The sequence below is a fragment of the Scyliorhinus canicula genome, chromosome 7 (assembly GCF_902713615.1).
Source record: "Scyliorhinus canicula chromosome 7, sScyCan1.1, whole genome shotgun sequence".
NCBI classification, from domain to species: domain Eukaryota; kingdom Metazoa; phylum Chordata; class Chondrichthyes; order Carcharhiniformes; family Scyliorhinidae; genus Scyliorhinus; species Scyliorhinus canicula.
The window spans coordinates 46,381,818-46,404,179 of NC_052152.1; the positions used below are offsets into that span (position 1 = coordinate 46,381,818).

At 52.1% G+C, this 22,362-nt stretch overlaps 1 protein-coding gene across 6 annotated transcripts in view; it reads left to right on the forward strand.

The window, feature by feature from the left end:
* polq (polymerase (DNA directed), theta) overlaps positions 1-22,362 on the forward strand; it is a 111,750-nt gene that overhangs the window by 87,455 nt on the left and 1,933 nt on the right. For all 6 annotated transcript variants that reach the window (XM_038801912.1, XM_038801911.1, XM_038801915.1 and 3 more), the window contains 3 exons: positions 7,524-7,648; positions 8,994-9,153; positions 12,355-12,470. In XM_038801912.1, the coding sequence (XP_038657840.1) occupies positions 7,524-7,648; positions 8,994-9,153; positions 12,355-12,470 (401 nt within the window). The remainder of the gene's footprint in view (positions 1-7,523; positions 7,649-8,993; positions 9,154-12,354; positions 12,471-22,362) is intronic.

Sequence of the window (22,362 nt, forward strand, 5' to 3'; positions counted from 1 at the left end):
GTGCCATGTTGAATGATGACAGCCCGCTCTGCGATGAGCTGTGAGCTCAGAATCATTAGACAAAGTCTGACTCATGGCAATAGCGGAACCATCCATCTCGGTGGTCGCTGAGTTCGTCAGGGACACTCCATCACGTGCCCGCGTGGGGTAGCTGGCGTCGGAGTGCCGAGGACTACGGTGTCGGACTGTGGGAGGGGGTGGGGGGGAAGGGACTGCACACCCGGCACCGAAGTTTCACCGCTCGTCAACCCCAGCGACACTCGGTCACCATCACGATCCCCGTGGCAACGGAAAAAATCACACTTACAAGTTAGGTGCAACAGTGAGTTTAATGGTTAACATTATGTACAGATACCCTAGCCCCTACAACTAAACTGTGCCCTTCACCCGTGCCAACTTACTCTGTGTCCCTCTTCGTTGCCTTACGGGCCCTAACACTACGTCTAAGTGGATCCCCAGATGATACAGCAGGATGGGAGGCGGACTGCTGAGAATCACACCCTGCGACATGTCTGCCCGTCGGCACTCGTTTCCTGGGGCGACCCGGCCTTGATGGGCCAGGCTGCTCCGCGGGCGTTTCGGATGACGTGCCACCCTGCTCTGCCCGCTGCCACCCGATGCACCAGGGATGGGACAGGGGGAGGCCGAGCGTTCAGGGACGTCCCGTGATGGAGTTAATGGGACGGGCCCCAGAACCACCACCTCCCTCTGGGAGCTCGGTGGCCCCCAGGCCTCACTGTGGGACAGAGGTGTGAGCGGGGAGGTGCCCCGTCGCCCCACCGACACCTGGCGCTGCCAGTCCTGGAGGCCTGCAATGGTATCGACCAGGGTCCGAACGTTAGCAGAGACGGAGTCCAGGGAGTGAGACATTCCCGCCAGGGACTGTGCGACCTCAACCTGTGAGTGCACGACGCCATCCAGAACGTGCATCAGGTGGTCGATGCTCTCCGCGACTGACAGCTGGGACTGTGCCATGGCCTGCTGGGACTGTGCTATGGCCTGCTGGGACTGTGCTATGGCGTGCTGGGACTGGGCCATGGCCTGCTGGGACTGTGCCATGGCGCGCTGGGACTGGGCCATGACCTGCTGAGACTGGGCCAGGGCTCGTAGCGCGCCGGCAATGTCGTTTTGGCTCTGGCGCATTGCTGCCTGTGAGAGGGCAGCCCTGTCCAGGGCCGAGGGTGACGCGTGCAAATTAAGCCCAACGCCTTGCAGAACCTGACCCATGGCCGAAACCGTTTCACCCATTGCCTCGACCGCGGACGCCACCCATGCGGTGTCGGCCTGGGTGGCTGCCATGAGCGGCACCACTCCCTGCTCCTGGACGCGGTTTGACTCCTCTAACTGCGTCTGCAGCTGGTGGAAGACGGCCCTCATCCCGTCATTGTGTCCCTGGGTTTCGAAATGCATCGTCTGTGCGGGTGGGTCGAGTAAATCCAGGAACCTGTGAAACGTCTGGGAGCCAGCTGAATGCTGGGCCTGGGCTGCCCTTCGACCGTCCAGCCCCTCGGCTGCTCCAACCTCCACCTGCTGTACCGGCTCAGCTGTGTGGTGCACACCAGACCGTGACCCAGGAGCCTCATCACTTAATTGGCCAACCGAGGTGAGTGTCTCTGGGATGGTGGGTGGTGTGGGAGACAGCAGTGCCGCAAGCTCTAGGTCCTCCTCAGTCATAAAACCAGCAGAGTCCTCGTCCCAGTCATATTCGAGCGCAGGCTGCACGCAGCCCAAGTCTGGTTCTCCTCAGGTGACTCTGTTGAGTGTGTCGCCGTCCTGTGTGCGTCCTGCTCGAGGGTCCGGGGTTGGGTGGATGGCACTCCTGGCTGACCTCCTGCCACCCTCTGGCGTGCGGCCCTGGGTGCGGTGGTGGTGGCGGATGTCCGGCTGGGTGTGGCAGCAGACGGCCCTGGACGTTCGTCAGCTCGCCCTAGGGAACAGAATAAGACGGGGTTATTTAGACACGCTCGGCCGGGCGTAGGATGGGTAGAATGTGAGGGGACAGAGGATGGGGAGTCCAATGGGTAGAGTGTGAGGGCAGAGAGGATGGGGGGTCTAGTGGGCTGAGTGTGAGGGGAGAGAGGATGGGGGGTCCAGTGGGTAGAGTGTGAGGGGACAAAGGATGGGCTGGGGGGGGGGGGTGGGGGTGGTTGTCATGCAGGGTTGTCTCACTTGGTTCTGCACCTCCAACCTCGCATTGCGCGACCTCCCGGGTGGCAGATCCCCCAGCACGGTCCAGTGCCCTCTGTTCAAAGACTGTAAGGGGGGCAGAATGGGAGAACCCTCTCCGATCCTGTTCCGCTCCCGGTTGTTGTGAGCAGTCCTGTCCTGTTGGGGGGGTGGGGGGGGGGGGGGGGGGGGGGGTGTATGGATAGATCATTACAATTCGGCAGGTATCAGCAGGCCGTTCAGATATTGGCACAGGTTGGGGGGAAAGTTGCAGCTAAACCATGGCATCTCTCCAGGGGGTCGCAGCGCTCATGTGCGTCTGTGACAACTTTGTTAACCACCCTCCACTCTCAGGCCCCCCCTCCCCCTCCCCCTCGTGCCCGGGGGGGGAGGTGGGTGATGAGGGACATTGGGGGGGGGGGGGGATTTTTGTGACCCGGGGGCACCCTCTTGGCACTTACCCTGGCAGCCCTGGAGAGGTCGTGGAACTTCTTCCGGCACTGCTCCCCAGACCGAGGAGTCTGCCCCACAGCACTCACTGCCGTACCCACCTCACGCCAGGCCCGTCGCACAACGCTGGCAGGGTGGTGATGCCCTCTTCTAGGGCAGATGATGCCCCTCCGTTGCTCCACCTCATCGAGGAGGGTCTCGAGGTCAGGCTCCCCGAACCTCGGGGCGCCCTCCGTGGCTCCGTCATTTTCAGGCCCTCACTTGTTTTGGTCGCTCGCGCCCTTTTACGACGCGGAGCGGCGTCACTCGGGCGTCATTCGGGGATCGCGGGCTTTTGCCGTAATTCCCCACGTGTTTCACGCGGCCCCGCTCCTAGCCCATTTCCGGGGCCAGAATCGTTCGGGAACGGGGCCCTCTAGGGCCGTCGTGAAACTCGGCCAAGTTCACGACAGCCTTCCCGATGCCGCGTGGCAGTGGAGGATTTCGCCCCTCATTACCCCTGACAAACCAGGAGATAAAAGTGAAGAGTTTGTGTACATTTTGAAAAAGCTCTTTTATCCCAGATCAGCAGCAATTGTTGAGAGATTCAAGTTTGACCAAAGACAACAGCATAAAGGTGAATCAGTTTTGCAGTTCCTGGATGAGTTGAGAAAATTAACGAAACATTGTGACTTTAAAGGTTACCTAGAAGAAGCTTTGAGTGATCGCTGGGTTTATGGACTACGGAATTAAATAATTTAGCGCAGATTGTTAACAGTCCGATGACATACAGGTCAGTTGGGGTTAGAGGGATAGGGTAGGGTGCTCTTTCGGAGGGTTGATGCAGAATTGATGGCACGAATGGCCTCATTTTGGTTATTCTTTCCCATTGAAGTGAAAAAGATCGATGCCCACCTTCTGCCACAGACTTCACCCATGTGTAACGGTTCTTTGCTTTGGCATTTCTAACACATGTCACAGTTGACCATGCCTGCAATATCTTGGGTGATGCCTGGCTAATAAATTGTAACCTGGCCCTGTACTTGCACTTCTCAATGCCCAGGTGCCCTGCATGGAGCATGAGTGGCCGCAAGGAACGTGAATCGCAATCTTGTGCTGTCGCAGTAGAATTCCATTCGCCTCACTCAACTCTGCCCGCACATCGTAGCAACCCGTGCAGGAACCCTTAGGCCATCTCTCTCGGAGACAGTTGATTACCTTTTATGTCCTTGGCTGTTTCTTCCTTTATTAGGTGCGACATCTCATTGGAAGACTTGAAGAAACGTAGTGATGAGATTGACATGTGGCACATCCTCATCAACCAGGTGTACTACTTTAATGCCCATGGCTTGAGAAAGCGTGTCAGTAACAACCAGGTGCTTGCTGGTGTGTAGATCAGGTTGAAATCGTAGCACTGGATTCTTGGGGACATCTGGTACAAATTCTTCTGCACACTGGATACAAGTGGCCTGTGGTCAGTCTCCACAAGAAATATTGGAAGCCCGTACACACAATCATGGAACTTGTCCAAACCCATGACCAACCCAAGGTATTCTTTTTCAATTTACGCATACCTGCGCTCCGTCTCAGACATGGCTCTGGATATGCCACAGGCAGCCAGCTGTCGTCTGCGCCCTGCTGTAGCAATACCGTTCCCAGGCCATTGTGCAAAGCGCGGTCGAAATTTTGGTCTTTTTCGCGGGGTCAAAAAATGCTAGGACTGGCGCTGTAGTCAGCGAGATACGCGATGCTTACCACTCTTGCTCGTGCCTGGGAGACCATTGGAACACTGCGCCCTTTTTTATCGAATCTGTTGGTTGAGAGGTTTTAGAGGCCGGGTTGGGATTAAACTAGCCAATGAAGTTGATCATCCCTAGTATGCGTAAAATGGCTTTTTTTGACTGTGGGATGTGTCATGTCCAGAATGGTCTTTATCTTCTCATTGTGCGGCTGCACACTTTGTGTAGAGAGCTTGCCCCCAAGAAGGTGATGCTATCAACCCTGATTTGACATCTTGGTTTATTAAGCTTCCGGCCATTTTTTTTATCTGCTGCAGGACTGAGAACCCTTCTGTCATGCACGTCACATGTCGATCCCCAGATTATTATATCATTGACATAAACACGGACGCCTGGTAACCCTCCGACTATGTGACGCATCCAACTTGCCGCTCCAGCTATCTCGCCTGTTATGTCCTCCCTCTTCGGAATCGGATAGTGCTCTCTCTTGATGTTAAGGTTCAGGTCTTTGGGGTCCATGCATATCCGCAGGTCATTATTCCTCTTTTTTCAGTAAACCATAGAGTTAACCCAGTCGGTAGGTTCCTCTATGCGTCTGATGAATCCAGGAGCCGCCATTCTGTTTAACTCGGCCTTCAGTGGAGCAGTGTACGATTGGCTTTGCATTCTCCTTCAATGGGATATGGTGTGTAAAAGGCAGTGCCAAAGCCTCGAAATAGCTCCAGAAAGCCCTTTATGATGAATTCTACGGATGCGTGTTAGTGGGGTGCCATACTTTCTGCAGTGCACAACCTCTTAACAAGCCCAAGTTCTTCATGTGCTTTGTGTTCTATCTCCACCATGGAAAATGTGATCATACACGTTCTGTCCTTGACAGTTACTGCGAACTCTCATGCTGCTAACATTGTGATCTGATGACCATTATACTCTTTCAGTAGTACTATGTTCAAACCATTTTCAGTCTGAGTTTTAGCCATTTCTATGCTGACAAAGTGATCAGATTGGTCCTTGCTTGCATTTGATTAATGTTCCATTAACCATCAACGGAATCGTCCATCTATCCTCTATGGTCTTTGCATCTGCCTCACTATGGCTGCAAATGTGAGGAAAGATTTGCCGTTTTGGCTGGTCAAACTATGTGTCCTCCGTTGAAACCACGTTCACAGCAGCCAGGTTATCGATGCACATCTCATTATCTACATTAACTGGTCCTGTTGGATGTGAGAGACATTGCCTAACAAAGTAATTCATTCTGCCACACTTGTAACAGACCTTTCCAAGTGCGGGGCACCGCCGTGGCAAATGTCGATTACCGCATTGCTGACACAGAATGGCGGATCCGATCAGCTGCTCAAAATGGCTGCCTGCTCAAAATGGCCACATTTCTTGCGTCACAGTGCTTATAGCGCTGGCGTCTTCTTCCCGATTGGCGCCATAATGTTGCAGATTGAGTGTACTAATCTGCTGTGCAGCAAGCTCACTTGCATGGCAAAACTTGATGGCATTTTCTAATTTCAGGTCTTCCCTCAATGACCTCTCATGTACTTTGTCATTCAACACGTCGAACACTATCTGATCACGGAGCATTGACGCGTTTGGTACTAAAATTACACAACCGCAAGTCGACTACAAAGGAATCAACAGATACACCTGCTTTTTGGGTATGCGTATGAAACGTATAATGTTCAAACGTTTCATTTTTATTGAGCTGATCAAAGTACTGTATTATTTCATCAAAGCTCTTGCTTTCGTCTTCGCTGCCAAACGCGAAGGTATTGTAAATTTCGATGGCTTGAGGACTGTGAGCTGCAATGTAATACGGCTCCCATCAGGCTGTGCCTGCAGGCCAAGGGCTGCAACATAGAGCCTAAATTGCTGTTTGAAAACACACCAATTTTCATCTACATTACCCGAGACTTGAAGCTGGTGGGGTGCCTTCAAACCTTTCATCTCTAACTTCACAGTCTTTCCGTGCATTGAGTTCCAGATGGCCGTAATTCACCAGGTCAGTGGAAGAATGTTCTGTTTTCTTTCTTCAGCTTATTTCACCCCATCTTCTCTGTTGTTATCTTTAATTATTCTGCATATCTGGTACCATGTGGTGTTCTGTGTTATGCCATGATAATGATGTACATAGAACATCTAGTTGTTTAACTAGAAAGACGATTTATTAACAAACATGTGGAAAGATAACTAACAAACTTTAATACAGATGATGGCGACTAAATGAATTCAGTTAATTCTCCTGGAGCTACTCTTAAGTGTGACTATTCTCTTGTACGACTTATTACCAACAGGTGGATCTCAAGTCACATGGTGGATCTTTATTTCCACCTGCTGGTCGGAGGTCATACCAATAGCTATGTACATTGATAAAAAACTATATACATTGGTGTATACATGCATATTACCACCTGTACCAGGATGGACTTGCTGTGTCTGGATTTGAAAGGAGAGATTGGTTCAAAGCAATGTGATCAGGAAAGGTCACACGACGCAAGTAAACCAGCGAGTTTAATCTGGATCAGTCTGTTGGGGTCTGAAATTACTGTGGAGCCCCAAAGTGGCTCCTGGGAGCAATCATCCCAAGTGTTGAGGGCTATTAACTTATGATGTTGAATGTTCCTGTATCTGGAAGAAACACATTGACCAGATTGAACAAATCAAATCCAAAGAACTACATTTCCAGGGATCTTCAGTCACAGTGGGAGATTTTTGGGAAACATCTGCTCCAGTTGGTGAAACCTGAATTAATTCGGCTGACTAATCTGTAGAACCTGTAGCTGTTGAACCTGAAGAGAAACACATCCAATGTAGGAACCTTCCATTTCCAAGCAAACCAAATGAGATACCGAAGCCAACACTCCCTCCCGGACCAAATTTGCAAACCACCTGACTGAATTCTTCCTTGCTAAAGGCAGTAGATGTGATATTTGTGTTGAAAATTTATGCTTTTGTAAAAAAAACATTTTAGTTCAAAAGTGCTATATAAAAACCTGCCAGCAGGACGTGCTAAAAACAAAGACGCAGATGTATCTTCTTCGGAGGGAAAAGAATAAAAGAGACTTCCAGTTTTTCATGGGAAGCTCAGTTTAGAAGGAGTTACTCGCGTTTGTGATCTTAACTGTTTAGAAGTGAATAAACACCAGTTTTATTAAAATAACTTTTAAAATTGACAATTTACCACAGGGATTCAGAAATTTCTACGGGAAACGGTAAAAAATTGTCAGGAAAATGGATTTGTTCAAACAATACTTGGCCGGAAACGTTATCTTCCAGCAATAAAGGATTCCAATCCTCACATTAAAGCTCACGTATGTATTGCAGTTTACAAAGTGGCTCAGATCCTCGTCAAAGGTTTTGATAAACTTGCTCCAGTTAAAGGAGTTTTTTTTTGTTTGCCATTTTGGAGCATATTGTAGTGTGTATTTAGAAAGTTCTGTTTTAATATGCCGTGTAAAATGCTTCCTGTTCTGTTTTGCTGGGGGCTTTACTGCATATTTTTACTTGTTTCAAAATTTACTTCATACAGGAATAAAAACAGCACAAAAGATATTTGTAAGAATACCAAAAATGCTTTAACTGCAGGTAAACAGAAGATGATGGCATGGTGGTTAGCATTACTGCCTCACTGTGCCAGGGGTCAGGGTTCAATTCTGGTCTTGGGTGACTGGAGTTTGCATATTCAAAGACAATGTTTGATATAATTGTCTATGGAACCTGCACTGCTTTTAGTTTCAAGGCAATGCTTTGTTTCACTTCTATGTTCAAATGAAACTTTAGTCTCGTGAACTTAATTATCACCCCTACATGCTCTGGTTATTAATTGGACAAGTATTCCCCGATTTCAATTGACATTAATTTGTACATGGGTGAAATCTAGAACTGTATGTAAGTGCACAGATGACACCAAATTGTGAGGGTATTTAACAACTAGTAATTACAGATGTTCTGCAAACACCCCCTGAAATCAGCAGAATGCTTCTGGACGGCAGGTTAGCACAGTGGTTAGCACTGTTGCTTCACAGTTCCAAGGTTCCAGGTTCGATTCCTGGCTTGGGTCACTGTCTGTGTGGAGTCTGCATGACCTCTCCATGTCTGCGTGGGTTTCCACCGGGTGCTCCGGTTTCCTCCTACAGTCCCGAAAGACGTGCTGTTAGATAATTTGGACATTCTGAATTCTCCCTCTGTGTACCCGAACAGGTGCTGGAATGTGGTGACTGGGGGCTTTTCACAGTAACTTCATTGCAGTGTTAATGTAAGCCTACTTGTGACAATAAAGATTGTAAAAACAAAAATTTGACTTCAGTTAGTTGATAATATTTTCTTAATTTCAAGTAGTTTCAAGTGTGCGATTATGCAACTTATTTATTAATGAAACTAACACATATATTTGTTCAAATTTGAAACCAAGCTATTTATTTGCATTGTGCTGTTGTACTTTCTAAGCACAATAATCAGACTATTATCCTGTTTGTCAAAATTGCTTCCAGGACACCAGCTGGTTGAAACTGGAAAGTACCTTTTAATCCTTAGATTTTGTACACCAATCTTTGTAGCTTATCAATCGTATCCCTGCTCATTGCTACATATGAACTAAGAGGCTTCAATACTTGTTTATTCTCACAGATCCTCATTCTAGTTATTCTATTCCAACAGGCCCAACGGCAAGCTGTCAACACCACCGTACAAGGATCAGCAGCTGACCTGGTCAAAATAGCTACTGTTAATATTCAGAAACGATTAGAGGAAACCTTTCCTTCTGTCGCCAAATCACACGGTCACTGGAAGAGCAGGTTTCAGGGAGACATAAAATTGGGTGAGAACCAAGTTTTGTCTTTTATTTCTCTTCTGTCCCCTTCAGACAATAGGAACATTGAACCATCTGTGAACTTTTCCATGACTTCAGCTCCAGTGTTCCAATTTGTTACTGGACTGCAGGTGACGTACTAGAAGGATCCTCGTGGCTTTTATTCAGTTTAGTTTTCTCCTGATGCAATAATCACAGTTACCAGCGGATGCCCTAGCAAAGTAGCTGACAGCACTCCTCACATAGTTTAGATTTCTGTCAGGTATGGAACTGCAATTTATGACTTCTGGGATAAAAACATGTGTCATTCATAATTTCACTGCACACCGTTTGTGCTGTTTTCCTGCTGCTTCATTAGAATTGTCGGGACCTTAATTCCTCTGAACTACAATAGCACATTACTTTTATTCAGAGTGAGTTAATTGAGCCATAAAAACCTCATTCTGCATGTGAAGCCCAGTTCTTACGCCAGTTCAGGTGAAATTGCCAGCATGATGCCGTGCTGTCATTTCATTACATGGCAGACACCATGTATCACATAAGCTCCAGATTCTGGCCTCAGCTGCATTGCAGAGGCTGGGCAGTAAAGCCTTGTTTTGTTCTGGAGATGAGGGGAAAATGATTCAATGTAAAAGTGATTTCACAGATTATATTTCAGGCTTGTGAAAAATATTTTAAATATATTTGTTTAATGTGCTGCCCCATGCACTCCCTATCATTACTGTAGAGGAGTATTATGGGGCGGGATTCTCCCCACCCGGCGGGGCGGGGGGTCCCGGCGGGATGGAGTGGCGTTAACCACTCCTACATTGGGCCGCCCCAAAGGTGCGGAAGTCTTTGTACCTTTAGGGGCCAAGCCCTAACATTGAGGGGCTAGGCCCGCGCCGGAGTGGTTGGCACGCCGCCGGCCGGAGGGAAAGGCCTTTGGCGCCAGGGCCAAAGGGACTTTGCCGGCCGGCGGAAGTCCGTGCATGCGCCGGAGCTTATCCCGCGCATACGCGGGGTGGGGGTCACTTCCGCCTCCCATATCATGAAGACCATGGCGAAGGCGGAAGGAAAAGAGTGTCCCCACGGCACAGGCCCGTTGCCGATCGGTGGGCCCCGATCGCGGGCCAGGCCACTGTGGGGGCACCCCCCCGGGGCCAGATCGACCCGCGCCCCTCCCCAAGACCCCGGAGCCCGCCCGCGCCGCCTGGTCCCGCCGGTAAGGGAGGTGGTTTGATCCACGCCGGTGGGAGAGGCATGGCCGCGGCGGGACTTCGGCCCATCGCAGGCCGGAGAATCGCGGGGGGGGGGGGGGGGGGGGGGGGGGAGCGCCGACAGGCGCGGCGCGATTCCCACCCCCGCCAAATCTCTGGTGCCGGAGACTTCGGGACATGGCGGGGGCGGGATTGGCACCGGTCCCCGGCGATTCTCCGACCCGGCGTGGGGTCGGGGAATCCCTCTCTGATAGTATTCCCTTCTAAACAATCACCCGCAATTTTTGGAGCAGTTGTTATGCTATTGTTTTCTTATTCAAAGAATAAACTAAGAGTTTATGGCACTCTTCTGGGAGTCTAGGGTAGCCTTAAATTTCACTCAATATTTGGCTATCCTTTGTGTTTAAACATCTAATTGAATCTTCAGCCTCAAAACTTTTATTTTTGGAAAAGCTGCTGCATTGGTGAGTAATTATTTAAATTCCAAGTACATTGGTGGTGGGAAATGTGGCCTATGTTCAGTTTTGGTCAGTGGGAGAATGGGAAATAGTTACCTATGTGCTGATTTCACTCAAATCTTCCTGTACATAAAAAAAACACTGCCTTACAGCAGTGTCGTTGATGTTGGCACCAATCAAAATGATTGCACTTCTTGCCCATGCTCTTTAGCATTAAAGTAAATCATATGAAATGAAGTCAAAGCAAAAAATGCTGGAAAAGACTCCACCGGTTAGGCAGCATTTGTGAAGGTTAAAAAAAGAAAAGTTAACATTTTAACAGAACTGGGAAAAGTTAGAGATCTAATGGGTTAGTTGGAACAAGAACAAAAGGAAGCTCTGTTATTGGGTGAGAAACATGAGAGATTGAATGACCGAACAGTTAATCCTCCAGGGACAATGGGAATGGGAAAATAATAAACAACAGATGTAGCTAGAACAGGTGTGCTGCTAACTTGCAGGAAAATAAAAACAAAGAAAAGGAAACTAAATGCGCAGGATTATGTTCTGAAATTGTTGAGCTCACTAGGGAGGCTGTATGATGCCTAATTGAAAGATGAGGTGCTGTTCCTGAAGCTTGCATTGAGCTGGTCAAGGACAGAGATGTCAGTGTAAGAGCAAGGTGGAGAATTAAACAGACTACTGGAAGCTCAGAGTCATGCTTACAGACTGAAAGGAGGTGTTCTGCAAAGTGGTCACCCAGTCTGTGTTTGGTCTTCCTGTGGAGAGGAGACCACATTATGAGAGGCGAATAAAGTAGATGAGATTGAAAGAAGACCATATAAATTGCTGCTTCACCTGTAAGGATTGTTTGGGGCCTTGGACGATGAGGCAAGAGTGTAAAAGGGCAGGTGGTATGTCTCCTTTCTTAGAATAAATTATTTTTTTCCAAGTAAGGGGCGATTTAGCGTAGCCAGTCCACCTACTCTGCACATCTTTGGGTTGTGGGGGCGAAACCCATGCAGTCACCGGGAGAAAGTGCAAACTCCACATAGACAGTGACCCGGGGCTGGGATCGAAACCGGGTCCTCAGCACTGTAGGCAGCAGTGTTAATCACTGGGCGACCCTGCTGCCCTCTATCTCCTACCTTTACATGGAAAGGTGCCAGAGGATGGGGATGGGGTGTTGAGGGTGACTAAGGATAGGACCAGGGTATCAAGGAGGGAAAGGTTCGTCTGGAATGCTGGGAGGAGAGGAGACGGTGATGGCATCACACTGAAAATGCCAGAGTTGGCAGAAAGTGATCTGTTGAAATTATGGAAGGTGGTGGGTGGAAGGTGAGGACAAGGTTCTGGGAGTGGGGGGAAATGGTTGAGAGAAATGAAAGATTTGCCTGATGTACTCTTCCATGATTGAATTTGGAGTCTAATTTGTTTTCTAGAATTGTAGTACATTTGGTGACACTTCAAACTCTCATCAGGTCATGAGGGTGGGAGGAGAATGTGATCACCTTGAATTAAATATTCAATCAGTTTGCAATATTGAGATTAACTGATATTTAACCCAAATGTAGATATGATTGAAAAGAAAAAACGGCGAGAAATTTACCGACCAGATAGCGGAGGCTTTTTCATCTTGCAGTTACATGATGAACTACTTTATGAAGTTGCAGAAAATGACATGATACAGGTGAGAATGTGAAGAATTTGTTCATTTAACATGCATTTCTCAAAAAGTGCTCATTTCAGTCTCAAAATATATTTGAAAAATAGGAAACAAACAAATAGAATACTGAGTTGTGCAATGAATACAAAAGCAAAGATGTAATGATGCAGCTATGTAAGGCTGTTAATGCAAATTCACTAACCAGACACCAGAGATTTAGTTCTGTGAAACTTGGAAAAAATAGGCCTATATTACAAGAGATTTAAAGAGGAGATCTAATAGAAATGTCCAAAATAATCAAATAATAAATAGTGAAAAGTCTTTTTCACTCAATAAATTAGTTAAAGAAGGACATGAATTTAGGATTAATTAAAGGTCACCGGGAATTTTTTTCACATAAAGAGCTATTAGAATATTAAATACATTATTGTCCATCAATCAACACTGATATGAAAGTTTTTAGAAGGTATAGAGAAGAGTAAAGATATAGGATTCTAGCAGATCGCTCGGATGTGGATCTTGTCCTACCACAGGCATGAGTGACGGTCTATTCCAAATGATTCGCAGGAAGAAAATTGACTGGATGGTTCAAAAACGGTAATGGTGGATTTGCAATCCTGCTCCTTATTACAACTTCAATTACACCAATTCATCCACTCCTTCAACCTGGCAATTTCCAATGTTTAAAATAATGTTCCCTGTCCCAGATTGTTTTTATTTTGTATGTAGAGTATTGAATGTGGATACAGATAATTGGCAGAAAAGAAATAGTCGTCTCGGGGTGCTTAGATCTATTAACCGGAATAATTACTCACTTATGTGCATTTGGTTTGAATGCTGAGCTTGACTTGTGACTGCAGGGATTGAATTTTTTAAGGTCCATCCAAGAGTGGGAGTGGAGGCAGGCAGGGATGGGGGAATGGAGGCAGGCAGGGACGGGGGAATGGAGGCAGGCAGGGATGGGGGAATGGAGGCAGGCAGGGATGTGGGGGGAATGGAGGCAGGCAGGGATGAGGGGGAATGGAGGCTATCAGGGATGGGGGAATGGAGGCAGGCAGGGACAGGGGAATGGAGGCAGGCAGGGATGGGGGAATGGAGGCAGGCAGGGATGGGGGAATGGAGGCAGGCAGGGATGTGGGGGGAATGGAGGCAGGCAGGGATGAGGGGGAATGGAGGCTATCAGGGATGGGGGAATGGAGGCAGGCAGGGACGGGGGAATGGAGGCAGGCAGGGACGGGGAATGGAGGCAGGCAGGGACGGGGAATGGAGGCAGGCAGGGACGGGGGAATGGAGGCAGGCAGGGATGTGTGGGGAATGGAGGCAGGCAGGGATGGGGGAATGGAGGCAGGCAGGGACGGGGGAATGGAGGCAGGCAGGGATGGGGGGGGATGGAGGCAGGCAGGGAGAGGGGGGAATGGAGGCAAGCTGGAATGGGGGAATGGAGGCAGGCAGGGATGGGGGGGGAATGGAGGCAGGCAGGGATGGGGGGGGAATGGAGGCAGGCAGGGATGAGGGGGAATGGAGGCAGACAGGGATGGGGGGAATGGAGGCAGGCAGGGATGGGTGAGTGGAGGCAGGCAGGGGTGAGGAGGAGTGGAGGCAGGCAGGGATGGGGGAATGGAGGCAGGCAGGGACGGGGAATGGAGGCAGGCAGGGACGGGGAATGGAGGCAGGCAGGGATGGGGGGAATGGAGGCAAGCAGGGATGGGGGGGAATGAAGGCAGGCAGGGATGGAGGCAGGCAGGGACGGGGGAATTGAGGCAGGCAGGGAGAGGGGAGGAATGGAGGCAGGCTTGAATGGGGGGAATGGAGGCAGGCAGGGATGAGGGGGAATGGAGGCAGGCAGGAATGGGGGAATGGAGGCAGGCAGGAATGGGGGGAATGGAGGCAGGCAGGAATGGGGGGAATGGAGGCAGGCAGGGATGGGGGGGAATGGAGGCAGGCAGGGATGGGGGGGAATGAAGGTAGGCAGGGATGGAGGCAGGCAGGGACGGGGGAATTGAGGCAGGCAGGGAGAGGGGAGGAATGGAGGCAGGCTTGAATGGGGGGAATGGAGGCAGGCAGGGATGAGGGGGAATGGAGGCAGGCAGGGACGGAGGAATGGAGGCAGGCAGGGATGAGGGGGAATGGAGGCAGGCAGGGATGAGGGGGAATGGAGGCAGGCAGGGACGGGGGAATGGAGGCAGGCAGGGATGAAGGGGAATGGAGGCAGGCAGGGAGGGGGGGGATGGTGGCAGGCAGGGATGGGGGGGAATGGAGGCAGGCAGGGATGGGTGAGTGGAGGCAGGCAGGGATGGGCGAGTGGAGGCAGGCAGGGATGGGCGAGTGGAGGCAGGCAGCGATGGGGGGGGAATGGAGGCAGGCAGGGAGGGGGGGATGGTGGCAGGCAGGGACGGGGGAATGGAGGCAGGCAGGGATGGGGGGAATGGAGGCAGGCAGGGATGGAGGAATGGAGGCAGGCAGGGACGGGAGAATGGAGGCAGGCAGGGATGGGGGGAATGGAGGCAGGCAGGGATGGGGGGAATGGAGGCAGGCAGGGACGGGGGGAATGGAGGCAGGCAGGGACGGGGGAATGGAGGCAGGCAGGGACGGGGGGGAATGGAGGCAGGCAGGGACGGGGGGAATGGAGGCAGGCAGGGATGGGTGGGAATGGAGGCAGGCAGGAATGGGGGGAATGGAGGCAGGCAGGGATGGGTGGGAATGGAGGCAGGCAGGGATGGGTGGGAATGGAGGCAGGCAGGAATGGGGGAATGGAGGCAGGCAGGGATGGGTGGGAATGGAGGCAGGCAGGGATGGGTGGGAATGGAGGCAGGCAGGGATGGGTGGGAATGGAGGCAGGCAGGGATGGGGGAATGGAGGCAGGCAGGGGGGGGAGAAATGGAGGCACGCAGGGACGGGGAATGGAGGCAGGCAGGGATGGGGGAATGGAGGCAGGCAGGGAGGGGGGGGGAATGGAGGCAGGCAGGGATGGGCGAGTGGAGGCAGGCAGGGGTGAGGAGGAGTGGAGGCAGGCAGGGACGGGGGAATGGAGGCAGGCAGAGACGGGGGAATAGAGGCAGGCAGGGACGGGGAATGGAGGCAGGCAGGGACGGGGGAATGGAGGCAGGCAGGAATGGGGGGAGAATGGAGGCAGGCAGGGATGGGGGGGAATGGAGGCAGGCAGGGATGGGTGGGAATGGAGGCAGGCAGGGATGGGGGAATGGAGGCAGGCAGGGGGGGAGAAATGGAGGCAGGCAGGAATGGGGGGAATGGAGGCAGGCAGTATTGGCGGAATGGAGGCAGGCAGGGACGGGGGGAATGGAGGCAGGCAGGGATGGGGGGGAATGGAGGCAGGCAGGGATGGAAATGAAGGCAGGCAGGGATGGGGGGAATGAAGGCAGGCACGGATGGAGGCAGGCAAGGACGGGGGGAATGGAGGCAGGCAAGGACGGGGGGAATGGAGGCAGGCAGGGCCGGGGAAATGTAGGCAGGCAGGGATGGGGGAATGTAGGCAGGCAGGGATGGGGGGGGAATGGAGGCAGGCAGGGACGGGGGAATGGAGGCAGGCAGGCAGGGATGAGGGGGAATGTAGGCAGGCAGGGATGGGGGGGGAATGGAGGCAGGCAGGGACGGGGGAATGGAGGCAGACAGGGATAGGGTGGGGAATGGAGGCAGGCAGGCAGGGACGGAGAGAATGGAGGCAGGCAGGGATAGGGTGGGGAATGGAGGCAGGCAGGGATGGGGGGAATGGAGGCAGGCAGGGAGGGGGGGGGATGGTGGCAGGCAGGGATGTGCGAGTGGAGGCAGGCAGGGATGGAGGAATGGAGGCAGGCAGGGACGGGAGAATGGAGGCAGGCAGGGATGGGGGGAATGGAGGCAGGCAGGGACGGGGGGGAATGGAGGCAGGCAGGGACGTGGTGGGGGGAATGGAGTCAGGCAGGGACGGGGGAATGGAGGCAGGCAGGGATGAGGGGGAATGGAGGCAGGCAGGGAGGGGGGGGGAATGGAGGCAGGCAGGGATGGGCGAGTGGAGGCAGGCAGGGGTGAGGAGGAGTGGAGGCAGGCAGGGACGGGGGAATGGAGGCAGGCAGGGATGGGGGAATAGAGGCAGGCAGGGACGGGGAATGGAGGCAGGCAGGGACGGGGGAATGGAGGCAGGCAGGGATGGGTGGGGGAATGGAGGCAGGCAGGGATGGGTGGGAATGGAGGCAGGCAGGGATGGGTGGGAATGGAGGCAGGCAGGGATGGGGGGAATGGAGGCAGGCAGAGATGGGGGAATGGAGGCAGGCAGGGGGGGGGAGAAATGGAGGCAGGCAGGAATGGTTGGAATGGAGGCAGGCAGTATTGGCGGAATGGAGGCAGGCAGGGACGGGGGAATGGAGGCAGGCAGGGATGGGGGGAATGGAGGCAGGCAGGGATGGAAATGAAGGCAGGCAGGGATGGGGGGAATGAAGGCAGGCACGGATGGAGGCAGGCAAGGACGGGGGGAATGGAGGCAGGCAAGGACGGGGGGAATGGAGGCAGGCAGGGCCGGGGAAATGTAGGCAGGCAGGGATGGGGGAATGTAGGCAGGCAGGGATGGGGGGGGAATGGAGGCAGGCAGGGACGGGGGAATGGAGGCAGGCAGGCAGGGATGAGGGGGAATGTAGGCAGGCAGGGATGGGGGGGGGAATGGAGGCAGGCAGGGACGGGGGAATGGAGGCAGATAGGGATAGGGTGGGGAATGGAGGCAGGCAGGCAGGGACGGAGAGAATGGAGGCAGGCAGGGATAGGGTGGGGAATGGAGGCAGGCAGGGATGGGGGGAATGGAGGCAGGCAAGGACGGAGAGAATGGAGGCAGGCAGGGACGGGGGAATGGAGGCAGGCAGGGACGGGGGTGGGGGGAATGGAGGCAGGCAGGGACGGGGGAAATGGAGGCAGGCAGGGATGGGGGGGGAATGGAAGCAGGCAGGGACGGGGGTGGGAGGAATGGAGGCAGGCAGGGACGGGGGGAAAGAGATGCAGGCAGGGACGGGGGAATGGATGCAGGCAGGGTTGGGGGGGGAATGGAGGCAGGCAGGGACGGGGGAATGGAGGCAGGCAGCGATGGGGGTGACTGGAGGCAGGCAGGGACGGGGGGGGGGGGGGAAATCGAGGCAGGCAAGGACGGGGGGAAGGAATCGAGGCAGGCAGGGACGGGGGGAAGGAATCGAGGCAGGCAGGGACGGGGGAATGGAGGCAGGCAGGGGCGGGGGGGGGAATGGAGGCGGGCGGGGGGGGGGGGAATGGAGGCAGGCAGGGACGGGCGGGAAATAGAGGCAGGCAGGGTCGGGGGAATGGAGGCCGGGGGGGAGGGGGGAATGGAGGCAGGCAGGGACGGGGGGGAATGGAGGCAGGCAGGGACGGGGGGGGGGAATAGAGGCAGGCAGGGACGGGCGGGAAATAGAGGGAGGCAGGGACGGGGGGGAAATAGAGGGAGGCAGAGACGGGGGGAAATGGAGGCAGGCAGGGTCGGGGGAATGGAGGCAGGCAGGGACGGGGGGAGGGGGGAATGGAGGCAGGCAGGGACGGGGGGAATGGAGGCAGGCAGGGACGGGGGGAATGGAGGCAGGCAGGGACGGGGGGAATGGAGGCAGGCAGGGACGGGCGGGAAATAGAGGCAGGCAGGGTCGGGGGAATGGAGGCAGGCAGGGACGGGGGGGAGGGGGGAATGGAGGCAGGCAGGGATGGGGGGAATGGAGGCAGGCAGGGACGGGGGGGGGAATAGAGGCAGGCAGGGACGGGGGGGAATGGAGGCAGGCAGGGACGGGGGGGGAAATAGAGGGAGGCAGAGACGGGGGGAAATGGAGGCAGGCAGGGACGGGTGGGAGGGGGGAATGGAGGCAGGGATGGGAGGGAATGGAGGCAGGCAGGGACGGGGGGGGAATGGAGGCAGGCAGGGATGGGAGGGAATGGAGGCAGGCAGGGACGGGGGGGGAATGGAGGCAGGCAGGGACGGGGGGAATGGAGGCAGGCATGGATGGGGGGAATGGAGGCAGGCAGGGATGGGGGGAATGGAGACAGACAGGGACAGGGGAATGGAGGCAGACAGGGATGTAAATACCAGTGCTAGCTAATGTGCTGGTTTCCATCTGGCTGTGAGGCACTGGCAACGTCCATTCGGGTGGGAGGAGGTCAAGAACCTGCCCAATCCAGCAATAATGCCAAATGTGGTAGGTGAAGAAGGCAATGTTCAGATTTGGCTGCAAATGCTGTCTGGGGCAGACTCGGATGTATGGAAGAGACAGTGGTGACCCAGTCATGGCTGCACCAACAAATTGGACCCCGTGAAAGAGTAATCAGTGGTGAGGAGGATTGAGCCATTGGTATAAAGGTACCATTGGATCAATGGAGAGTGGATAGTAAGCACATTGACAGCACACTGAATCGTACCCCTCTTAGAACATCGAACATCCAGTGCAGGAAACCATTCGGCCCATCAGGTCTGCTCCGACCCACTTAAGCCCTCACTTCCACCCTATCCACACAACCCAATAACCCCTCCTAACCTTTTTGGTCACTTAGGGCAATTTATCATGGCCAATCCACCTAACCTGCACGTCTTTGGACTGTGGGAGGAAACCGGAGCACCCGGAGGAAACCCACGTAGACATGGGGAGAACATGCAGACACCGCACAGACGGTGACCTAGTGGGGAATCGAACCTGGGACCCTGGCGCTGTGAAACCACAGTGCTAGCCACAGTGCTACCGTGCTGCCCACAGCATCATGGGGACATAAAAACAGCAACACGAGCTTCCCAAATATAATTGGGGTTCCTTCTTTCCAAGAAAGGCAGCAGACTTGTAGTCAGGAAGGTTTGTGTCCTTGTTGTGGAAGGCTTCACACCTCTCAGCACTGTTAGCCATGACCTGCCAGCTGTTGCCTTTAATGCCTTCCAGAGATCAGCTGTAGACCTTGGTGGCTGCACACTCTGGGCCGCTCACAGGAGCATCTCAACTTTTGTTACTCGTGAAGGATGCACATCTGCCCAGAGATTTCACTGTCACCATTCATGTACCCTTGCACCTCTTCATCCCTCTTCTGCACCACCAAAGAGTTCACATGTCTGTCTTCACGTATTAATATTTACATTGTGCTCCAAAAGGTAAAATGTGCACATTTATAGCAGATCCCAGTGATCCACTCAGTGCTCTGACTGATGTGGTGGCTTCCGCTCTCCGCTACCTTTACATGGTGCACCCCTTGTGATCTCTGATGAGGTGGAGGCAGCCTGCTTACTTGTACCAGGTTGCAACTGAGATCGTTCTTTTCGTGAAAGTGCACAAAGGGGCATCTCGAGAGGCTGCTGCACCTGCATCATTGGGTGTCTTGGGTTACAGGAAGATAGAGACGGGATGGTCAATTGGGCGGATAAGTGGCAGATGGAATTTAACCCTGAAAAGTGTGAGGTGATACACTATGGAAGGAGTAATTAACAAGGAAGTATACTGTGAAAGGTCTGACACTGGGAAGTTCCAAAGAGCAAAGGTGTGTTTGTCTATAGATCTCTGAAGGCAGAAGGGCAGGTTAACAGGGTGGTGAAAAGGCACATGGGACACTCGCTTTTATCAATCGGGGCATAGATTATAAAAGCAGGGAGGTCATGTTGGGGTTATACAGAACTTTGGTGAGGCCACAGCTGGAGTACTATGTGCAATTCTGGTTGCCACATTATAGGAAAGATGTAATTGCACTGGAGGGGGTGCAGAGAAGATTCTCCAGAATGTTGCCTGGGATGGAACATTTAAGTTATAAAGAGAGGCTGGATAGGCTTGGGTTGCTCTCTGAAGCAGAGAAGACTGAGGGGTGACCTGATCAAGGTATACAAGATTATTGAGGGGCATGGACAGTGGTTAGGAAGCAGCTGTTCCCCTTAGTTGAAGGGTCAGTTACGAGGGGATACGAGTTCAAAGTGAGGGGTCGGAGATTTCGGGAGAATTTAAGGAAAAATGTTTTTACCCAGAATGGTGACAGTCTGGAATGCACTGCCTGGGAGGGTGGTGGAGGCGGGATGCCTCACATCCATTAAAAAGTACCTGATGAGTACTTGGCACATCATAACATTCAAGGCTGTGGACCAAGTGCTGGCAAGTGAGATTAGGTGGGCAGGTCAGGGCCTTCCATGTATTAGTGCAGATTTAATGGGTCGAATGGCCTCTTCTGTGATTCTGAAGTGGTGATGTATTTTCCCCAACCGTTCCAATCCACTATGAATAACTCACAGCAAACTTGAGATAAGATAAAATGTTTGGTTTATTTTACACACAAAATGCAGGAAAGGGTTTTCACAGCATTTGCCCCTTTTTGTACTCCTACAATAAAAGACAGCTAAGGGATACAGGGCCAGACCACAATAAAAGTATAAGATACAGTTTTAATTGAGTCCAGAATCAAACGTTTAATGGAGTGTTTCTTCAGAAGGTAAATTGGTTTGCTATCGGAGGATGATCGCTCATTCCAGAAGTGACTTCCATGAGGGAAGAAGGCACAGGGAGTTGAATAAGGTTCGAAGGCACTAACTTTGATGTTAAGTAGTTCAGTGTAGCTGAGGGCCATATAACTGTACCTGGATAGAGCTCCTTCTGCTACCTCTTCATTGGGAAGATGGACAGAAACAGGATGCTGCCTGGAGTTTCTTCTCTTCGCAGGTCAAATAGTGACTAAACTTATAATCTTAATTTAAGAAATTTAGACTTGTCGGTCTCAATCATATGACAAAGAAGCTTTGTAGCTCCAGGAATGGGCATTAGTGCCTGGTTTAAACATATTAAAACTTTGCTAGCTTGTCTGAATGTTAGAAATTCCTCTGGCATAAGTCATGGCTAGTCAGGGCAAAGCCTTGTCCATCTTTAAAATAACATTTTTAAGAGGAGCCCGGTGGATGTAGTTATGTATTTATTTTCCTTCCCATTGCAACTAGGACAAGCCCCTAACTAGGGCAAGCCCCTTACTGAACACTGTCATCATCGCTTCCACCGCAGATTCCCAACTCGCTTTGCCCAACGTCCTTGTGGCTAGCAGCCATGACTGTGATAACAGGGTATGGAACCCTGCTGCCACCTGGGCTATCTCATGGCTGTTATGGACCTGTATCTCCTGCAAGAATAAAAGATAATGTGACCAATGGAAGCAGCTCCTATTCATTCAAATCTGCATGTTTCAATGCTGGCTGGTCCTTAGTGGCACTCAGCTCTGAGCCATTCTTTTGAGATATCTTGCCAGTAGTACGAAACACATTGAAATGGCTGCTGCTGCCTGGTTAAATCGGTCCTGCACTTGTGCCTCTGTTTGCACACCCGAGACTGCTAACTGGCAGCCTTTAGCCAACTAGCACCTCACCCCATGTGTTTTAACAGATTTAATCAGGGGGTGGGATCCACACTGGAAATGATCCTGGCACTCGTACCTCTCCATGCAATGGCATGATAAAAAATGAGCAAAGTATGGGATGTGCTTTACGTTCTTCAATTCATTTTTTCTGTCTCAAAATATGAATTTAAATTTTACCTAAACTGTAGTTACTAAAGAAGCCAAGTCTGTTTCATTTCTCTTTCCATGTACAAAACAATTATTAGAGATTGTTTCCTCCAACAAAACAGGTGCTCTGAGCTCTGTGGATGAGAGCTGCGAGGTGGTCTGTGCTGTTTAGGCATCTGCAGGTAGCTACCCCAGGATTGGCCAATGTTGGGTACAAAAAGTGGGGGGAGGGTCCTATTCTAGCGAGGCAGCTGATTGTTATTTGGATGTCGTCAGCACACCCTTGTGGCTAAATCAATCTTGGCTCACCATTTATTGGAATTTTCTTCAGGGCATGTGCTGAAACCAGTGGAAGAAGAATTTGTGATGTATTTGTTTTTCTGTTTAAAAGTTGGGTTGCCAATATAGAGGATACATTCCTCCTAAATCTTCTTGTGTG